The sequence below is a fragment of the Vigna unguiculata genome, chromosome 10 (assembly GCF_037176805.1).
Source record: "Vigna unguiculata cultivar grain cowpea cultivar isolate G323 ecotype 2 chromosome 10, ASM3717680v1, whole genome shotgun sequence".
Classification (NCBI taxonomy): domain Eukaryota; kingdom Viridiplantae; phylum Streptophyta; class Magnoliopsida; order Fabales; family Fabaceae; genus Vigna; species Vigna unguiculata.
In genome coordinates, this window is record NC_140801.1 from 19830521 (window position 1) to 19853021 (window position 22501).

Below are 22501 nucleotides of genomic sequence, written 5' to 3' on the forward strand. Positions count from 1 at the left end.
AGAGTATGGGCTGTAGCAGGTTTCCCGCACGTACTGTACAAGTTGTGGCTTATAGGTGTGGCAACAAGACAACTTGAGATATTTGTCTAAAGACGTAGACCATGGATGACATGGTGGTGGCCATGTGATATGGAATCCAAGGATGTAATTCCTTTGGTGTGTTTGTATGTATATATGTTTTATGTATATGATGTTTAACTGTTAGCTCACCCTATCTGCTTGTGTTTGACGATGATGGTGTACGCGGTACACGGGACCAGAGGATGTTGCAGGTGTATCTGGTGAGGCCTAGAGCCGGTGCGGGGCTAGTTTAGGAGAAAGATTTATCATAGTTTTTATTATGTTTTTGAATCAGTTGTAAACTTTTATATTATCAGAATGAATATTTTATGTGATTTTTTTATAAGTATGGATTTGAATTTATTTTACAATGAACTAAAGTTTTAATTTTCCCGCGTTATGGGAAAAGTCAGTATAACAAATGATGTTTTAATTATTATCTCTATTTCATTTTATTAAAAATTCGTAATATCCGGATGGGATGTTACAGAAAGGACTTCAAGGATGGAAGAGACACTTCAATAGTTCATGCAAGTTTCCATCTCAAATCATAAAAGTACAAAAGCCTTTATTCACAATATAGTGACCCAATTGGGTCAATTGGCAAAGTAGATGGAGGAAAAATTTAAGAAAAATTTTATTGCTAACACTGAAGTAAATTCAATTGAGCATTGTAAGGCTATCACAACACTAAGTGAAAAGGATTAGAAGAGAGGGAGGAAAAAAGGAAGGTTGCGAAAAGTGAGAAAAATGAGAAGAAAAAAATTGAAAAAAAAGAGAATAAAATGAGATTGAAGAAAAAAGGAGTGTAAAGAATGAAGAGAGAGTTGAAGAAGGAAGTCAAAAGAAGGAAGAGGTGGAAAAATTAAGGAGAAAGGTGTGGAAAAATCTCTTCCTTACCCACTAGTTCCTTCGAAGAGAGACAACGAGAAAGAAGTAACATACTTCATTGATATTTTCAAGATGTTGAAGATCAACCTTCCCCTTCCAGAAGCACTACAACAAATGCCTTTTTTTTTTTGCTAAATTCATGAAGGATTTCCTCATTACAAGGAGTAAGTATATAAAAGTGGAAATTCTTAAACTTTAAGGAATTTGCAGTGTTATTATCTAGAAAACTCTTCCTCCAAAGTTTAAAGACCCCGAGAGTCTTACCATGTCTTGCACCATTGGAGAATAACACATGCAAAAAGTTCTCATTGACTTAGGAGCCATTATTAATCTGATGCCACTTTATGTACTAAAGAGCATTGATGGACTTGATGTCAAGCCAACAAGGATGATGGGTGAGCAGAATGAGCCTTTGTCAAATATTCTTTGAAGAATTGAAGAATTTTAAAAAAGCTTTCTACCAATCTCAAACCTTCTATTTATAGATTTTTCAGAACTGGATTGGGCCTCACTCGTTTGCCCAGCCAACACCACCTCCTCGTCCTTCTTCTCCTCCTCCTCTTTTTCTTATCCTCCTTCTTCTCTTCCATCTCTCCTAAATATAATATAAAACTTCAAGAGATTAGGCGGGAAATTTGTCGCTCAAAGTGCTAACGAATTTAATGATGGAAGTATCCGTTAATAGTTGTGATGATAAGTTAACAATAGAATAAAACCTCCAATTACTATAATTGATAGCAGATTTTACAAACTCATTCCTTTTCGATGGATGTCTCTGCTAGGAAATTTAAATGCCAAATCTACTAATAACATCTGTAATTAAATAAGAATTTACTGATGAATTATAGGTCGTCAGTAATATTATGTCGAAAATAAACAAAATTCGTGTAGTGTTCTTAATATTATGTTGAAAATAAACAAAATTCATCTATATCAACCCATGGTTCCTGTTATAAACATGTATAAATGATCGAAGATTTTCCGTTAGACTTAGACATGTTTTTAAGTTACACCTAAAATTGCTTTGTTTTTCCTTAAAGTTGATCCTTTGATGTCTCTTTGGTGTAAGATTTAACTCCTTAAATTCTTACCGGCCTTAAGGCTTTCAAGCTTAGATTCAATATATTTGAAACAAAGATATTTTGTAAATTACCCAATAAAAACATACTATAGTTAGTTTAGTTTGCTATTTTAAATTTTAATTTAAAAATGTTTATGTAGTTGTCAATGAGTTCTTCACTTTGTTTTAAAAAGTCACTATGTGGAATATGAAAGTTGCTACATCATTATGTGGAATATCATTACTTTTAATCATTGTGTCTAGGGGTGGGCATGGACTGGATATTTAATGATCCAATCCACATCCATTTTATATCCAAATAATTGGATTAGATTTTTGACCCAAATCCATTTTTTTAGCAAAAGTAGTTTGGATTTTTTTAGAATCCAGATCCAAATATTTGGATCAAGTTTAAATTCCAGAATCCATTTTTAATAAAAGAAATTTAAATTGAATTTCTTAAAACTTGTGTCATTAAGGCCCGAATGACTCGGATGAGATCGACGATCCGAACGGACCCGACAGCCCGGACGATCAAGACCGGCCCGATGACCCGAACAGGCTCGACAACCCGAACGGGCCGGACAATCCGAACGGGCCCGAAAACACAAACAGGCTCGACGACGCGAACGGGCCGGACGACCCGAATGGGACCAACGACCCAGACGGGCCAGACGACCCGAACGGACAGGTCCAAATAGTCGGGCCCAATCGGGTAGTCGGGCATGTTCGAATCGTGGGGCCGTCTGGGTCGTCAGGTACGTCAAGGTCGTCAGGTACGTCAAGGTCATCAGGCCTGTCTGAGTCGTCGGGCCCATCCGGGTCGTAGGGCCCGTCCGGGACGTCGAGCCCGTCTAGGTCGTAGGGCTCGTTCGTGTCATCTTGTCATCCGGGTCGTAAGGCCCGTGTAGGTCGTCAAGCTCATCCGGGTCGCCAGGCCCGTCAAGGTCGTCCAAGTTGTCATGTCCGTCCGGATCGTCGGGCCCATTCGGGTCGTTCGGCCCGTTCGTGTCGTCGTGCCCATCCGGGTCGTAAGGCCCATGTAGGTTGTTAGACCCATCCTGGTCGTCGGACCCGTCCGGGTCATCAGGCCGTCTAGGTCGTCGGGCCCGTACGGATCTTCGGGCCCGTTCGGGTCATCGGGCCATATGGGTCGTCAGGTCCATCCGGGTCGTCGGGCCTGTACGAGTCTTCGGGCCCGTTCGGGTCATCAGGCCGTTTGGGTCGTCAGGTCCATCCGGGTCGTCGTGCCCGTCCGGGTTGCCAGGTTGTCCGGCCCATCCGGGTCTTCGGGCCCGTTCAGGTTGTCAGGCCTGTTCAGGTTTTCGGGCCTGCCTGACTCGTTCGAGTCTTTGGGCTGCCTGACCTGTTTTCGTCATTGGTTCTGCCTGGTCCGTTCGGGTTTTCGGGTCCGCATGACTCATCAGGTCATTGGGCCTGATCGACTCGTTCGGTTTGTCGGGCCCGCCTATCTCGTTCATATCTTTAGGCCCGTCCAACCTCTTATGGTTGTCGGGCCTGTTCGATCCGTATAGGTCGTCGAGCAAGGCCCATCCAAGTCTGAATTTAGTATAGTTCCTCTCAACCTTTAGTATAACCCAACTAAAAATTTAAATTGAAAATTTGGATTGGATTTTTTGGATTATCCATATTTAAAAATCTTGATTTATAAAATGGATATCCAATCTATAAGATATATAAAATGTAAATTAGATTAAAATCCATATCCATTAAATGGATTTTAAATGGATTAGATTTTTAATAAAATGGATTATAAATGGAGTGGATTGGAGCAAAAGTGGATTGGATCAAGAAAATTAAATTTTTTGCCCACCCCTAATTGTGTCTCTCTGTCTGAAACTTCTGTTTTCATATAAGAGCAAACTTATATGTCATAACACAGACAAGAACAAAATACCCAAAAGCAAGTGTGTTTATATCTTGACACGATATTAATCATAAAAAGGGAAAAAATTAGAAAAAATAACAACGAGAAAGGAAATACTATAAAGAACTCAAGGCCAACCAATATGGTATATTAATGCGAAGAATGAGAAACATGGTACAATAAAAATTGAATTTCTTAACTATAAACTACTACTCAACATAAACAATGAAATAATGCAAAGAAATAGATTTTGAACAAGGACCGTAATCCATATCTCCAGGGATTCTTATTTGTTCCCAAAGAAAACCAATAACTTACCAGAAATCACACATTACTATTTTCTTAATGAATTTATTCAGACCATTTTCCTCTGGCTCCGGGCAAGGCCCCATTTCCAAGCCATTTGAGTCACCATATATCAAATAGACAATTGTGTTCTTGACCACCAATCCGTGATCAAAAGTCACAAAAATCTCCACCTTATCTCCGGATTCTAAATTTGATATTATGCCATGCCAATCTTCATCATTAAAGGAGATTACTGTACCATGCTTGTGTATATGCAACGTGCACTTTGTGTAATTAACAATTGAGACACTTGCAAGATATTCGGTTGCCACAATTCCATGGGTTGATAAATACACAACACACATAATAATTCCCTTCATGTGACAATCTTGAGGCACAATGAAAGAAACAGAATGCCCCTCACCCATACGGGCCAACCAATAAGGATGGTTGTCACTTGGAAGAGAAACTTTACAAGACCCACTGCTTGCCAATCCCTGTACCAACAGATCAAAGGCTTAGTCATGTATCTATATTTCCTATTCAAATTATTGTTGTTTAATTGGAGAGAATGATTTATGCTTCATTTATTTGCTCATTTTATACCGCTGGAAAGTAATGTATATAAAAAGTAGTATATCACAGTATCTTATATTTCTAGGCATAAATATTGGTAAATAATGATCAGATATTTAAACCCATATGTATAAGAAGCTAGCAATATTGCCAACAATAACAGGTTCAACTATCATAGGGATTTGAAAGGAGTTTCAATTAGTTTATATATACCTTGGAACCATAGGCAAGTGAAACAAATGAATGATGAATCAACCATACAAATTGTAATCGGGGAACTGCTGCAGGCAGGGAGTATAACAATTGAATTTTGGTACGCGTAATGAATATGTTTTCCCTTCCATGCAAAGTGCTAAGACCAACATCGGATGAATGGAGACTAAGAATAATTGTTATTAATGTATATATAGGTCTTTAAACATGAAGTAAGAGATCCAATGACAAAGAACTTTGTACATATTTTTTGTATACGGGTTGGACATCCCCAAATGCTCGAGTATATATAAAATTCTTATACTTTGCTGATTAGATATTTAACAACTAAAAAAACCCAAAGGACTGAATATATACAAAACAAAATTGAATATAAAGACATAAACAAAAAATATCTATAATAGGTCTCCATTTATAAGTTTTTCATTAGTACATGTCCAAAAAAGTTCATCAACATAAACAGAAAATATAACTAAATCACCTCCTATCATTATTTTCACATATAATTTAGCTTTACTTGGACTTTTAATAAATCTAAGTTTTTAAAGACAATGATGAATTATAACATACCAAGCCATTAGAGTCAGTTTAAGACCCTACAAGGCCTTTTCTTCTTTTTTTTTTTTCAACAAAGAATGGATATAATTTAGAAAGAGTACTTAAGGGGTGTTCTAACCCTTATACAAAACAATTTTGTACATATTGATGCTCTAGCTTGGCATCATAGAACCATCAAAACAAAAAGCTAGAACAATAGCATAACGGTGAACAAAAACTATGGAATAGACTTGTGGATCCAAACACAAAGATCTAGTAGATTCTGCATAAAAGAGTTGATCCACCTCCTTTGAATTGTTATTCTAAACCCTAAACCCTAAACCGTACGAGGCCTTATTTAGCTCGTGTATGAAATTTCATTTGTATACTATTTTCCATTGTGAAACCTTATTATTTGCATTCTTCAATCACTTTGATTCTTCACAAATCCATTATATTTATAGAAAATACTAGAAACCTTAATCATTAATAATATTTTAAAAAATTGTTATAATCATAAAAAGAATTATTGCACTATTTATTTTCATTAAAGGACAATACGCTTTGAGGTCTGCCAAGATCTGTATGACCTATACTGACCGGGAAGGCCTAACGATCCTGATGGTACGGATAAGTCCGACGATCAGGATGGACCCGACGACTTGGACGACAATGATGACTCAAACCACCCCGATGACTCGGACAGGCACGACGGGTCGGCTCGACTTGGTCTGACAACTTGGACGCATCTTAGACATGTCGACCCTGCGCTGATGACATAAACCTTAATAATATATTTTAAAAAAATAATATATTTTTTATGTTTAAGAAGAAAGCCTATGGGCTGGCTTTGACCCACAAGGATGTGGATTGTCGTCGGGTCGACCCGGTTTGTCTGGCTCATTGTGTCAGCCCAACACGATCAAGTTGTTGTACCAGACTAGCACGATAGAGTTAGGTCATCGTACCTGCTTGGCCTGTCAATGTCGTCGGGCCTGCTCGCTCCGTACGGGTTGTCGAGCACGACCTGTTCGAGTCGTCGGCTTAACTTAGCTTGTTTGGGTTGTCGAACCCGTCCGAGTTGTTGGGGTCGTCCGAGTCGTTGGGGTCATCCGAGTCGTCAAGCTCGTTTGGGTCGTCGAGCCCATCTAGGTTGTCAGGCCCGTTCGGGTCATCGGGCCCGCCCGTATAGGTTATCGGACATTACCCGTTCGAATTGTCGGGCCGACCCAACCTATTGTGGTCTTCGGGCCCATACATCCCATTTAGGTTGTAGGGCCTACCCAGCTTGTTGAGGTCGTAGGGCTCGACCGACTCCACTGGGTCATTGGGCCACAAAACCCGTTCTGGTTGCTTGGCCCATCCGGGTCATTGGGCCCGTCCGGGTCATTGGGCATGCCCAATCCGTACAAGTCGTATATGGATTTAGCCTACTCCATTTCAACATTTAGCCTACCCAACTAAAAATTTAAATTGAAAATTTGGATTAAATTTTTTGGATTATTCATATTTGAAAAATCTAGATTTAGAGAATGGATATACAATCCATAAAATATATAAAATGTAGATTATATTAAAATCTAGATCCAATAAAATAGATTTTAAATAGATTGAGTCGAAGCAAAAGTGGATCGGATGAAAAATTATGGATTTTTTTGCCTACCCCAATGAAACATCATAATTTGTTTTTCTACTACCTCCAAAAGCCCATTGGTGGTGAACTCCGTGCATATGTATATCTCACTCCATTAGTGTTTCTCTCAACTCATCCGTCAAAATAAAGACTCTTGATACAAATTTGTTTTTTTTTTTCTTGAACAGGAGACAATGATTTGTTTTATTAATTTACTTATTTCATCGAGCTGGAAAGTAATAAGATACGTAAATTGTATATTATAATATATATATATATATATATATATATATATATATATATATATATATATATATTTCTATGAGAAATATTGGTAAATCATGATTACAACATAAAAAATATTCAAACAACTGACAATTTAAAAACAAAACAACTCAATACAATCACAAACTAAATAAAAAGTATCAATATTACAATTATTCCCACTAGTGCAGCACCCCATTTTGGACCCGATTATTTTCGAGATTTTGCCTCGGTAAAAGAACCGAGGCATATTAAAGTGAGGCCAAAAGGCACTCCCTTTTGGCCTCGGTCATTACCTGAAGCCATAGATCTTTTTTCTGCCTCGGTTGCAGAGAGACCGAAGCCATAGAGATTCAATATTTTTTTAAAAGAAAAATAAAATTTGCAGCCTCCACGAAGCTTCCTCGCGCACCAACCATGGCAGTTCACGTTCCACCATTGCTGGCACCCACCGCTTCTCCATCCTCTCTGCAACACGCAGCCATCGCAACACCATACCCCATCGAACCACCATGAGCAAGTTGCCTGCACAACAGCTAAACCATCACCACCGCGCTTGTAGCAACAACAGCGTTCAAAACACCATTAACGCTCCACCATGGAAGCAACGAACCAGAACCATCACGCCGAAACAGTTGCAGCAATGAAACAGCAGCGGAAACGCGAACCTTTCAGATCTGCATTACGTCCAACCTTTCAGCCACGCAGTCGCGCATCATCTTGACGCTGCCATCACCATCGAGAGTTCATCTTCACGCTGCCACCACAACCATTGAAGACGAAGCATCACCACCTTTGCACATCAAACCAGATTCGTGACCACCATTGCAGCAGTGGAGACGTATCCTCCATTGCAGCAGCGAACCAGAATAGCGCCAACAGCAATCACGCGAGCACACACCAGAGACGCGAGTTCAGCCACCACAGTTTCGTTCTTCATCTCGCCGGCAACACCCATCGCGACCCAAGCAGTGACGAGAGAATTGGGGTTCGCTCGCTCAGAGAGAATTGGGGAAGAAGATGAATAGTGATCGAGATTCGCGATTTGGGGATTTTAACAGGCTCAATGGCCTCGGTCGAAGGGGACCCGAATCCAAAGGGGGCGACGCTGATGAAATTTATAAATTAGGGTTTTTGGATAGGGTTATAGGCTTCGCTTCTATTTCAACCGAGGCCTAAATCTGCCCAATATTGCCTCGGTCGAAAAGCAACTGAGGCCAAATGTGTTCTCGCTGGTTCCAATTTTAAAATTTTCATTTTTGAGCTGCTTAATAGGCTTCGGTTCTTAAGGAACCGAGGCTTAAAGCTGCTTACGGCACCAGTTGTTTGTAGAACCGAAACAATATAGGTTGCTGAAATTGCAAAATTGCCACCGCCTCCTTATAGGCTTCGGTTCTGCCATAACCGAGGCCTATAAGGCGAGGTAAATTATCAAATCTACACTAGTGTCCAGGCATAATTTTAACATAAACGATCTCCTACAACCATTATTTATCATTCCAATTTTAATCCAAGAGAAAAATGTAGTCATGGAATTAGTCACCTCAGTAATATTTGATAGTTACGTGAAAATCCCAAATATGAACAAGATGGATATTTAATGTTCCAAACATTCTTGTTTGTTCTAATCCTGATAATGTTGACAAACAAGTTTTTCTACGTAAAACAATGTGTTATATGACTTTGCTATGTGAAACTTTGAGTAATATATGTTCTATTTATAAACCCTTTAACTTGGTCTTTCTCAATCGCATACATTTAATACAACTACTATCAAAATACAATTAATTCATTTATCCAAGTACAACCAAATTACTATTAATGAACTTCTAGTCATAAAGGTAGCTATCCAACTACTACCAAAGTACAATTTAATGAACTCCTTAATTATTACTAAGAAGCACTCATTACATTTTCCCACTATCCTCATTTAAGTTTACCTATCAAAACTCCTTCATAAACTTAAATGGAGCTTTTATTATTTATCTCGTCTTGCCACAAGCACTAGCTCTTTTTCCATTTGTTGATTGGTCACTCTTTGATGATCGAAAAATACCTCAATTTCCCATGGCACACATAAATCATTACAATTGTCAACCTTGTTGCCACCACTGGTCACAATAACTTCAACTCTTTTTTGATTTGTTTTTTCTTCCTTATAGTGATTATCCTCACACTCGTTGCATATCTTTCTTACCACAAAGCCATGGTTTCAGTTTATGTTTCTGCTCACTTCATTCTCCTTCACCTCCTTTGATCTCTAGTTGTTGCTTCCTGAATTCAACTTACTAGGGACAACCCTACCGTGATGCTTGTAAGACCTGAGGAATTTAAATAATTATTTAATAAATGTGGGTAATTATTAGTCTTTATGATGTGGAAAAGTATTATCTCAATTGGTTGAGAGTAGATGATTGTGTTGAGAGGACTTGGGTTCGAGTCCTGTGTATGCGAAATTGTGTGTTAATTTAATTGCTTGTTATTTTAATAATATATTTTATCTTGGTGCGTGATATTAAATTATTAAAGGTGTAGGAGTTATCACAAAACATAAATTGCTTGTGCATTGATTTTGTAATTGAGTGGTTGTGTGTTCAAACCTTCCTAAGAACGAATTAAACTTTCTTTTTGCCAAAATATCTTTTGGCATGAATATGAAAGGGCAGAGAAACCCTAGCTACAAGAAGGGCAGCCTAGTGGATTGGGAAGGTAGCCAATAATGGTCTTTGAATGACCATTAACACCCAATTCAAAGCCATTTTCATTTTCTTGTCATTAACAAGCATTAAAGGTTAGTTAATGGTCTAATTAAGGTGGTTTTTGGAGAAGAAAGAGAGAAAACGTGAGAGAAGACATGAGAAACTGAATTGGGCGTGTGGAAAGGGAATTCCGAAGGTGAATTGAGTGAGAATCCAGAAGATAGAGTTCATTGGAGAGAGACAAAGGCTAGAATAGTGGTGGCATAAGAGAAGTTCTAATTCTTTCAAACAGAGCAAGAATTATTCAGGTTAGGGGAGTTCCTTTATGTGTATACCTACTATGTAATTCTTCTCGTATTGTAATGAATGAATATGATGCCTCTGCATAATCAAAATCCTTTTGTTTTCGCGTTTATTGAAAAATTCCCAAAAATCGCCTGACGATTTTGAATATGCCGCCAGGCGACGCATGAGTGACGAACCCAATTCTGGGTTATCGAGATGAACCACCTTGCGGAAAGGGTGAGCCCGCCAAGCGACGCAAGCTTGGAATATTTTTTGTATTTCTTTGGATTCTATGATTGGTTGGTTTCTCAAGAATCGTTTATGTGCTCGATGTGAATTCATGAAAAGTGTGAAATTCACGAATATTTATGTGTGCATATGAATCTTAGGGGATCGAATGGGAAACATTCATTTGCGGTAACCTTGTTAGGGTTTGAGGAGATGGTTTATTAATTCGATTTCTTGAGTCTAATTAGGATGAAATTACGATTGTATAATTTTAGTGGAAGTGAATGGGAAAAGAAGAGATAAAAATTGGTATGAGTTCATGTAAGAAATTGATTGAAATGCGAATTGGGGATTGGGGATTTTGGATTGTTTTGTTGGCGCGAAAGAAATATGGGCTTGCCCACTATACTTTGTGCCGCCTGGCGGCGAGAATGTGCTGTCAGGCGATAGGTGAGACAGTAGTGCCAATTGTCTTTTTCAATTAATGGTGCACGTTTTTGGTTCTGTGAGGGAAATTGAACATACTACAAATAATAATAATGCTAAGATGAATCAGAGAGTATGAAAGGAGGGTGAAAATAGGTTTGAAAGATGAAAGCATGGGTTAGATGTAATATTTTAATTGGGTGTTGGGAACCACTGTTTTGGTAAACGAATTTGTTGTGTATGTTTGAAGTATTTTAGAATGTTACCACATAAGTATTTTGATTGGGATTGGCTGCTGGAATTAAATTCATGTAGGAAGTGGTTGATGGTAAATTTTTAAAGTGTTAGCATGAGTATAAGTGGCTATGCAATTGTGATCTTATAGTAAGTAAAGGTACAATATCATAGTTGGAACTTTGAGTTAAGTTGCAAAATAAAGACATGTAAATAGTTGGTATGATACACATCGGTGAGCTGTTAAGTACATCAACCAGGCTGAGATGCTAAACCAATGACTAACACATTACTGGTACAATGTTTGGCAACATGGGGAAGGCCGCCAGGCGATAGGAAGGTCAGAGGGGTACCTGGACTGAGGGGTGTCTAGCGACGAGGTTTTCCCGCCAGGCGGGTCTGCGCAAGATTTTTGCCTGGCAACGCTTAGGCTGCGCCAAGTGATAGCGTTGCAGGTAGTGGGTTTTTCTTGTATGTGTTTGTGTGCTATGATGCGAGGCTTGGATAAGGAGATGTGCCATGAGCGGGTAGGTTCATGGATGGTGGTGAACACGTGATGATATGAGTGGGGAGGTTCATATCCTGATACTCTCGTGTGAGGATACAAGCGGGAAGTTTCATAGTTGATGGATCACGTGTGTTGGACTATGGGCGGGGAGGTCCGTAGAGTTGGACTACGAGCGGAAAGGTTCGTAGAGGCAAAACTACGAGCGAAAAGGTTCGTAGAGGCAGGACCACTAGCGGGCAGGTTCGTGGGAACATCATGTATCCTAAGTCCATAGTTGAAAAAACTTGGGGTATTAAGGTCTTGGCCAAGAACTAAGTAGAATAAAATAGTTGTGTCTATATTTATGTTAATAACTTATATGTTAAATGTTATGAGCTCACCCTTTTGTTTGTGTTTGGCAATGATCGTGTGTCTTATCACACATGAGCAGATGATATTTCAGGTGATGTTGTTGATGGATAGCGACAGAGAGAGGGCTAGCTTAGGACTTTGGACCAGAGATTTTAAATTATGTTTTGTTTTAAATTGCTAGTTTATTGGAACTTTTAATACCTTTATGAATTGGTTTCTTTAATTTTAAGCATGTCGGATAATTTTCAATTTTCCCGTGTTTAGGAATAATAAATTATGATGTTTGAATTTCAATTATCTTTTTAATTATTTTATTTAAGTTATTTCCAGTAGGGACGTTACAATGCTAGTTCTCCTTACTAACATGGCAAGTTCTTGTTTCAGATTGTTTTGTGTCAACTCCCTCCGTATCTAATTGTCCACACTGAGACTTTTTACTTGTTCTTGAAGAACCCAATTGAGCTTCCCAAGCACCTAATCTCCTCATATTTTTCTTTGAGTTTCTTCTCCATGGCCTCTTGTATCATCTTCATCAACATTATTGATTGCCTCACTCGTTTCACATCGAGCTTCATCCACACTCTCTCCATGTGTTGAGCGATGAGACGTTCGATCTTCAATATTGTATCATGCTTTAGCTTGAACACGTTTGTCTATGGGTTTGCCACCCTTGACGTTACAACCTCAACAACCTTTGGTGCCTCACGCGACTGCATAATCTCTCGCTGTAACTCCTCAATTTTCTTTCTGCACGCTATCACTTTGCAAACTGTCAAGCTCCTCTTTCAACTAGTTGATCTTTTCCTTTGCAAAACAATGATCTTTATCGTTGATACCTTATTGTATTCATCATTTGAGATTTCAAGTTCGGTATGAGAAGTCCCTGAACTTAGACTGATTTTAGACCTTTCCATCATCAACAACACACCTTCATCTTCAACATCTTTTGTGAGAAGGTTGGACAATTGTTTGTTCTTAATGTCTACTGGTTCTTGGTGGTCGTTATCAACTACATCCCATACTTCTCAGGAACCAAGGAGGGCCTTCATCGATAGACTCCAATTGTTATAACTAACACCTTTTATTAAATTAGGTAGGGGCATATTGTTTGCTAGGTTGGAAATCTCGCTCAAATTCTCTACCTCTCACTTTCTTAACTCCAATTGTTATAACTGAAACCTTTTATTAAATTAGGTAGGGGCATATTGTTTGCTAGGTTGGCAATCTCGCTCAAATTCTCTACCTCTCACTTTCTTAAGCACTAAGACACTCAGGCTCTCAAGCTATGATACCAATTTGTTGATAAACAAGTCTTTCTGGATAAACACTCTCTATATTAAGACTTGTTGTGTGAAACTTTGAGTAGTACATACACTATTTATAGGCCCTTTAACTTGGCCCTTCAACCACATACATTTAATACAACTACTACAAAAATACAATTAATATAGATACCCAACTACTACCAAAAATACAATTAATGTAGATACCCAACTACTACCAAAATACTATTAATGAACTTCTAGTCTTATAAGGCAGCTACCCAACTATTATCGAAGTACAATTTAACGAACTCCATAATTATTACTAAGAAGCACTCCTATCTTTTGTATTTTCCCGACTATCCTCGTTTAAGTTTACCTAATAGATAAGCCATGGAAAACAAAATAGGCTTTGTGATCAAATTACAATGTAATATACACAAATCAAACTTAACAAAATTGTTCTTAGTTTAGTTGTGTTCTATTTAAGTATTATAAGTATTTCAACTATATTTTTATGATCAATGTGAATCTAACAAAATACGATTCAATTGCAGAATGATCACTTGGCTTGTTGATCATTAAAGTTGGGTATTTTTGAATTAAGCATTGCTACTATAGAACAACGTGTTCAAAAGGGTAAGTTTTGTAGTTTCCTTTAGATATTGTATTAGGATCATTTCATGTCGTCTTAACTAATATATAAATGGTGAAGGTCTATGCATAAAGGTAAGAGCTAGAGAACAAACCTCAGAAATTCTATCATTGAGAGTGTTGAGGAATTTAATGTAACTTCCAACTCCAATCAACGAAAACCTCAAGTGATGATTCGAAATTCTTGATTCTGTAAAGTTTACTGGGTATTCGACAAGAATTGTTTTCACTTTCTTAGATAGTTGAAACTCCGTCTTACATTGAACCAAAATACTTCGAAGACTTGCAAGGCTCCTATGCAATAGCGCAAGGACACGCCAATCATTATTCTCCATATCCATGCAAAACGGAGTATTCAAATATTGGTCATTCATTGTTGGTGACATCCAAGATCGAATGATTGATGGAAAAGTATTACGTAACAATCCTTTAAATCCACGTAGGGACATATATGCAATACTTTTTACAATTGAACAGGGCACTTGTTTCACAACTGTATTTTCAGAAACTATAGCTATCAAGGATTCCATCCGCACTATGTCTTCTTCCAATATGTCAATCTTGAAACAACCTGAGAGAATGAAAGTTCTTAAAGATTTTAGCTTATATACCTTTCTGGGGAGACTGCTTAGACTTGTGCAATCCTTCAAATTTATCAGTAGTAGATTGCGGAGATCTCCGATGGATTGGTGTACCTTGCACAAACTTGGGCAATCTTTTAGAATGAGCTGTTCAAGATTTGGTAGTCCTGAAAAGTCAGGTGTTTCTCTCAAGTACTTGGAGTGACTAAGATTAAGGAATTTTAACCCCTCTAGAACCTACAAACATAGTTTTTAGACAAAATTTTAGAAGAGGCACTAATTATAACTTGTAATATGAACCAAGTATTTTAGTTAAGCTATGAGTTTTAAATGAAAACAACATGCAATAAATACCTGGGGTTGCTGCCAGACGAGTTGAAGGTAACTATGTTTTAAATCAATTGCAATTACATTTTCCATATGAAAGTTGTTTGGCATGTATTTTGAAGGAAACCCTTTCCAACAAATCCATCTCAGTTGTTTAGAAAGGTACCCATAATCTCCAGTAAGTTGTACATGATCCAGTTGTAGAAGTCTTAGTCTCTTCATTTCCTTGAAAGCATGAGCTTCAAAGCAATCTTTGCTGGTTGAATGCTGTTTCAGGGACAATCCCTGAGTAGCTTTTGTTCCCTGTGATGAAAATAGGAAAGAGAAACAATTTAGAAAACCCTAAATATATGTTGATCATTAATACTTAACGCTGAGTCTAGCAAGTTAACAACTTATGCATGGCACTAAAAATGGAAATACTTTTAAAAGAATAGTTTCAAAATCTTACAGTATTCCTTTTCAGTACATCTTTTATATCATCTTCAAACAATAGTCGACTCCTTTTCCCTGGTTCCTTTGGGCATCTTTGACGAATAATTTCTCTTCCCATGTCTCTTAACAAAGGATGCATTTCAAGTTTGTTGTTTCTTTCAACTTTTATGAGGCCACGTTCTATCAGAACTGTTATTCCCATATCAGCATACAGTCCACAGCCATTTAGTATTTCTGTAACATAGCCTCTATCTTTACCAATAAAGAAACAACATATATCAAGAAATATATCCTTTTCCATGTGATTTAAACCATCAAAACTTATTTCCAATTTCTCTTGAATTTGATTAAAGGGATTTACATTTAGTTTTGATGATACACTTTCCCACTCTTCCTTTGTCCTATCACATAAGTAGGAACCAAGGAACTGAAGAGCTAAGGGTAGTCCTGCACAATAAGCAACTATGTTTCTTGCAAGTTCATTCAATTCTTTTCTTGGTTTTGCTTCTCCAAAGGCATGCCAACTTAAAAGCTCAAGGGAATCATTTTCGTTCATAACATCCATTTTATACACGTGATTAACTTTTAGTCGGTTCAGCACGGTAACATCTCTAGTTGTGATGATTATCACAGTTCCTTGACCGAACCATTCTCGATTCCCGCATAGGTTTTCTAATTGGCCAAACTCATTCACACCATCAAGCACAATGAGCAACTTTTTTCGTGAAAGTTTAGTCTCGATCATAGTTCTTCCCACCCTATCGCTTTCCACCTCAAACTTGGATTTTAAGACATCATATAGAAGATTTTCTTGCAAATGAACATGCATTCTGTTTACTCTATTCTGAAATTGTCCAATATTTTCAATAAAACTCTTACCGATGAATGGATGATAAATTCGATTATAGATTGCTTTGGCTATGGTAGTTTTACCCGATCCTCCAATTCCCCATATCCCTATCATACAGACTTTAGTGGATTGTTCTTCAATAATTCCAATCACCTTTTCCACGTGGGACTCTAATCCGACAGGAAATCGGGTAATAGACAAGTCTGTATAGTCCAGCAATGTCTGAACGCGTCTAACAATTTCATCCACTAATTCAGCATCGTGCCTTCAATATGAATGGTAATGTATTACGAAAATTTAACCACGAAAAAACTACGAAGAATTCATTTTGTTTACCTGAAATCTCTAAAATCCCAACCAGTGATACCTGCAGCTTTGGTTAGTGCTCTGCTCCACCTGGACATTGCATGCTCCAGTTGTTCTCCTGAATAGCTTCCTGGTGTAGCTTTTTCCAACACCTTTACAACCTTCTGATGGCTTTCATGCAATCGGACAATATCGTAAATTACTGGCAGAACTATTTGTCCAAAAGTTTGGCGGCATTCAATGATTTTTTCAAGCTCAAGACGCCAACAGCTAGATTCAGTGTATGTTTTCGAGAAAACAATTATTGTAATCTTAGAACTTTCTATTGCTCGCATGTGTTCTTCCAGCTTCATTCCCTCTTGCGGATTCTCCTTGCTAATCAAAGTTTTGACTTGAGAAAGTGAAAAGGCAGAATGGAGATGAGAAACGAACTTTCTACAGATATCTTCTCCCCCAAAGTTAATGAACACATCGTATATGAACTGGGGTTCTGATTTTAAGAAGGATGAAGATGACGACGAAGAAGAAGAAGCAAACTCCATCAAAGGAATTGAAGTCAACTCTTCAAAAGCAAAGCAATAACGATAAGAGATGTTAAAATGACAGTTGTTTATAAAAAGGGTTCCGTTGGTTAATTATGCCACGTTGACCTTAGATTGTGAATGCTGTAAGCTATTAAGACATACGACCTTACATAATTTGTGTAACCCACAAGGGTTGCTCCCTGGTCAACCTGTTTGAAAAAAGAAAAAGAAAACAAATTACAGTTGTTTATGGAATTATCGTCGCATCTAAGAATCTGATGATAAGAAGTTTCTGGATAAAAAAACCTGCAAAATTTAAAAGTACTTCACGAATTCAAAGTTGTCATAAAACGAAGAATGCCAATAAAAAGGGTTGAATAGTGGGTGAAGAGATAGACTTTATATACTGTATAAGCAATTCCTACTGGCAAAAGAAAGTGTTCTAGAAAGATCCCAATGACTGTATATTAAATTCCATGTATGTGTTATATTTTCTCTCCTGAAACAACCTCATGTGCATTCTTCATTTTTCCCTGCGACATTCATGTTGAGTGTTTAGAAAGACACTTTTAAAGAAAAAACAATAGATATTGTGTGGAATTCATAGTTTTTCATTCTATCACAAAAAAGGATGACTACCACTGAAAATTGGTTTAATTCATTAAAGTGCTTAGCTCAAGCAAAAATGTATTTCCAGAAGACATATTCGATTTTTAATTGAAGGTTTTATCTCAGGTTTGTTAGGTAACTTTTCATATAATTTTGTTTACGCTTCCTGTGATGCAGTGACAAGGAGTTTAGGATTTTTTTAATTACGTGAAGCTGCCTCTCTTAGATAAAAATTGGTACCTCAAAATCCATCTTTAAGCATGGTTACAATTCATGAATATTTGATAAAGATACTGAAATCTAATGCAAAACAAAAAAATGTATAAATCAAGCGGCATAACACAACTCATTATTAAGAAATAGAGGAGCAGTTTGAGGAACATGTAACATGCGGTGATGAGCTGGAAAAAGAGGGAGAATTACATAGACCCTCGGGACACATGGAGGAGGATCCTTAGTGGGTGGAGAGAGCAAAAGTTTGCGGAAAAAGAAAAGAAATTAATTTGAGGATTTGTTTTTTTATTATTTGTCAACCCCAGTGATGTTTTGATTCTATAAATTTATTAGGAGCTTTTTTTTCCCATGTTATAAGAAACGGAAGCAGAGGGTTTCGGATTTAGTGATTTGGTGTGGATAGTGTGAAGTTTTATTGAGGGCAGTGGATAACCTATAGTATGGATACAACAGAGTAGTAGATTGTACCAGAATTTGGAAATTTTAGTTTTAAATTGTTTTAATATAAATTTTCGAAAGCTAAAGATATCATATAATAATAAAATTAATGTAATTTTATTAGGAATTGGATGTACTATTTTGTTGTATTTTATTTACTTGAAAATACTTTAGGGATACAAACGTTATTTAGTATGATTATGATGATATGCGTTTGTTTGGAAACATGAATGTATGTTTGTGTGTGGTGTAGCGAATCGACGAAAGATAGCTAGGGTAATTTTGCATAGTTGTATTATACGTCAATTTCGTTGAGGTACTCGAGAAGTTCGTCCAGGCTCTTGAGAAGAGTAATAATAAAAAGTTTTATATTTTGCTAGAGTAATGAAAATTTGTATATTTAGTCGGAGCTTGTTAGAAGATTAATGGGAAGTTGAGGGTTTATTAGTAAGTTGTGAGTCACTGTGACTATGTAAGATTTGAGTGAGTAATTATATTATGATTGATGTGTATTCTAGTTATGATATTTTGACGTTGTATGTTTGCTCACTCTTATTTTGTTTGTGTATGATTGTGATGATTGTATTTTTATACAAGAGCATATGATTAAGCATACGTAGATGGATGCACAACGATTAGGAGACGTGTTGATGTTTTAGTGAAATTTTTTTTAAAATAATGTATTAGGGATATTTGAATTCAATGCATCACAAGAATACACTATTTTAGATTCCAAATCATGGCGTTGGACTTGTGTGCATCACAAATTATGTTGGACAAAACGATGAAAACCGACACAAAATCGACGTTAAAAAAAATTTAAATAGCAAAAAAAATCGACTATTTCTGAAAATGTAAAAAATTATAAATTGAAGCTTCACGTCGGCTTAACGCAAACACATCAAATAACTATCGTAATATAGTCGACCCTTAACAATTTGTTTGCATCGGCCGGCCACATATACACTGCACAAGTAAAAAATATATAAATTTTATGTTAAAGTACAGGGGAAAACATCACATTTCACTTTTCCCCCTTAACCTTTTCGCTCTCTTCAGTTTTTCACCCTCGCTTGAGTGAGATGTAGTTTTCCCTCATGCATGGTATTTCTTCCACAATGGGTGAAACTCAACGAGGCGAAACTCCAACCAGCTTCTTCAATGAAGCAACCTGCTGCTACGACACTTGGTTCTACAGCGTCACAAGCTACTCCTGCAAGACGACTACAGTGACGAGCGTAGATGTTTTAGCGAGAGAGGGCGCGTCGACGAGCTCCTTCACCCGGTAACTTCTCGTCAGCAACGTAATGCAAAATCTCTCTTCTTAGTGATGAATAATTTTTCCAGAGGTGCGGTTTAGGGTTTTTGTTCGCATCCAAGTCGATGATCGTACTTTGTTGATTGAACTTTACTACATTGTTGATTGAGTTCAAGTTGACTGAGTAGTTTTTTGGTTGTGGGTCGAAATTAGGTTTGCAGAATAAGCGTTTTGGGTGGATGGGCTTTGAGCTAAAATCTTGAATCCGAGGTGCGTGAGTTACTGCAATTTGAATATGCATTGAATTGTAAATTATTTGATGTTTTGATATTATGATTGAGTATAAGTATTAACTTTTGGGTATTTTCTTAGATGCATAACTGGAAATGATTGAGAGTTGAGTGGCTTATAAAATTGTGTGAAAATATAGATGAGGAAAATTGTTTCTAATGAGGGGAAGAAAGTTTCAGATGTTTGAAACTGAGTTTTGGGATGTTCACTTGTTTAAATTGAAGAGTTTATTTGTCCACTTTGAAGCATGATGGCCATACAAATGTAAAAGCTGGTTGATTTATCCTTGTTCCTTTCGGCCTCGATTAATATTAATTTTTGAAACCAACAGAGCAAATTATTTTCTATATTTAGTATATTAGAGTGCAATGAGCGAAAAGATAAAGTGCATTTTACTTGCTCTATTGTTCACTTTAATCTAATTCTAGACGAGCCTCTTTAAGCTTACTTGTCTCCAACCTTTGGAACCATCTATGAAATCAAAGTCGATGACAATGATGTCAAAGTCATAGCCTTACAAAGGGACAAGGAATTGCTTAGCAATTTGGAGAAATTGTTTAACATGTTAAGGAAGCAGTTCATTCAGGTGGGAGGAAAGGTTGAGTTTAGTGAAACCATTTTGGCATATTTGGTGATTGGCAAGTCAACCTGTCATTTAGGTTGTTCGAGTTCACTAAGCGTTTGAGTTGATAAAGTGTCTGCATAGAGTTCCAAACAATCTTCCCAAGCCAACTTGTATCGCTTATCCTTGAAATTATTGATGTCCATGTTTCAACGTAATTTCTGCACACAAAGGGGTAGGGTGTTTCATTGCATGGAAATGGTTTTCCATGCACAAGCAAGAGAGAATAAAGAAGATAATATCTAATGAAATAGTTGAAAAAGAGGTTTTCCATATGGAAAATGCAATGATCGAAATGGCTTTTGAATTGGTGAGCTTTCTAGGAAACAGAGGAATTTCTTTGAATGTTTGTGAGTTAAAAGTGTAAGGAAAAGGTGTTAAGCCACTAGTTTATGAACTAAGCGTGTGATGCAATTTTTCTGCCACGTAAATTCACTTTCATAAAGTCGAAGTGACAGACGCAATATAACAATAAGATGCACTGTTATGCCTTTTCTATTTCAATGTATGAGTTTAGTCGTCTAACTACAATAGGCATTTAGTTTTTTATATGGACGCAAGTGATGTTGCATATTTTGGGATTATATTTGGGCATGCAAGGAGAAGTTTGCCTCTGCTCTGATTTTTGGTATTTTGATGGAAATGTGATGTTCATGCCATTGTGAAGTGATATACATGTTGATAAAAGTGATTGGTTGTGCTTAATTGGTTGGAGAATACGGTGTTTCCTGTCCATTTTGTTTGAGTATCTTAAAATAATGATGAGTGTTAAAATTTCAAAAGAAGTGGTTGCTTTATGTTTATAAATGGGTCATCAGAACGCCACAAATTTTTGCCATGACTTTTTGAAATTTTGATGACTATTATGTTGGAAATTTTTCATATCCAGAGCTCATTCTTGGCATTTCGTGTGAGGATGTCTTCATTTGGATTGATCACTAGTTTTTCGGAATAAGTTTTTGCTGAGAATTTCTTTTTGTGTTGTGAAGATCAGAATTTAGACCATATCACATGAAATAAATCTTGATCTTGTGAAGCTTGTCTTCAAAGGAGGCTACAAGGGCCTTTCAGAAGACAGTTCAACTCCCTCTTTTAAATGCATTTAGGTCATCTCAAGTGAAAGAAATCTTGAATTTTTTCTTTGTTGTCCCTACTAACCCAATCATATACCATTAAGTTATTGTGTTTCAATTTGTAATGCCTTTATCATTTCATTGATTTATTTGTTATTTGTTGGTTATCATTTCACTTAGCAAATGTTCAATGTCCATGAGATACCCATTTCTAGGTTTATGAAGATGAATCTTATGAAGGTGGATTGTGGCTTGGAGGTGGCTTGGTGGTGGCTGCTACTAGGTTCTATAGGCTAAGTAGGAAAACTTAGAGTGAAAGGCCATTGTGACTATAATGACGATATCAAGACTTGTTTTATTTGGATCTTAGACTCGTGGATTTTATTTGAATAATTCTAAATGAATAAAATGATATCCTGAATTGTGGATTGGATTGCTTGAAATGTGTCTGGATATAGTTGTATTAGATGTGTAGGTTCTACTATTGTGCAGGATCTGGGATGTGCTGGAAACAAATTTTTCATTTCAAATTTAGCACGTATTTGCATTGGTGAAGTCCACGCAAGGCAACGCTAGTGAAAATTGTTTGCGTCGACTAAACCCGCCTATGGTTGACGCCAACGTACGTGGGTTTGACCCATGCATATGAATTTTAATTGTATTTTTTATATGTTTTCGTCAGTTAAGCCGATGATAAGTAAGCAGCAAATGTGCGTCTCTATTTAGACGACGCAAATGAGCTTTGAATCCAGGGAATAGGCATGGTCCATGTGGCCATCGCTGGACCGACGCGATCATCTTCTGATTGTCGATTTTGTGTTTGTGGCATCCATTTTTGGCCAGCGAAAAAAGCCTACATTCTTATAGTGATGTATAGTTACTTTATTTGATGTATT

The 22501-nt window shown here is 37.2% G+C and overlaps 1 protein-coding gene and 1 long non-coding RNA gene across 2 annotated transcripts; one reads left to right on the top strand and one right to left on the bottom strand.

The window, feature by feature from the left end:
- Nucleotides 1-4037: 4037 nt before the first annotated feature.
- On the bottom strand, nt 4038-17141 carry LOC114166548 (disease resistance protein RPV1-like). The gene is made up of 5 exons (XM_028051295.2): nt 16587-17141; nt 15417-16515; nt 14993-15268; nt 14153-14875; nt 4038-4684 (listed from the first exon to the last, which is right to left on the bottom strand). Exons 1-5 carry the CDS (start codon nt 17096-17098, stop codon nt 4214-4216), a joined length of 3081 nt encoding a protein of 1026 aa, XP_027907096.1. The 5' UTR covers nt 17099-17141; the 3' UTR covers nt 4038-4213.
- A 2155-nt stretch (nt 17142-19296) lies between these two features.
- On the top strand, nt 19297-22048 carry LOC114166263 (uncharacterized). The gene is made up of 3 exons (XR_003599884.2): nt 19297-19710; nt 19833-19889; nt 21821-22048. It is a non-coding gene; the product is annotated as an uncharacterized LOC114166263 (long non-coding RNA).
- Nucleotides 22049-22501: the final 453 nt, after the last annotated feature.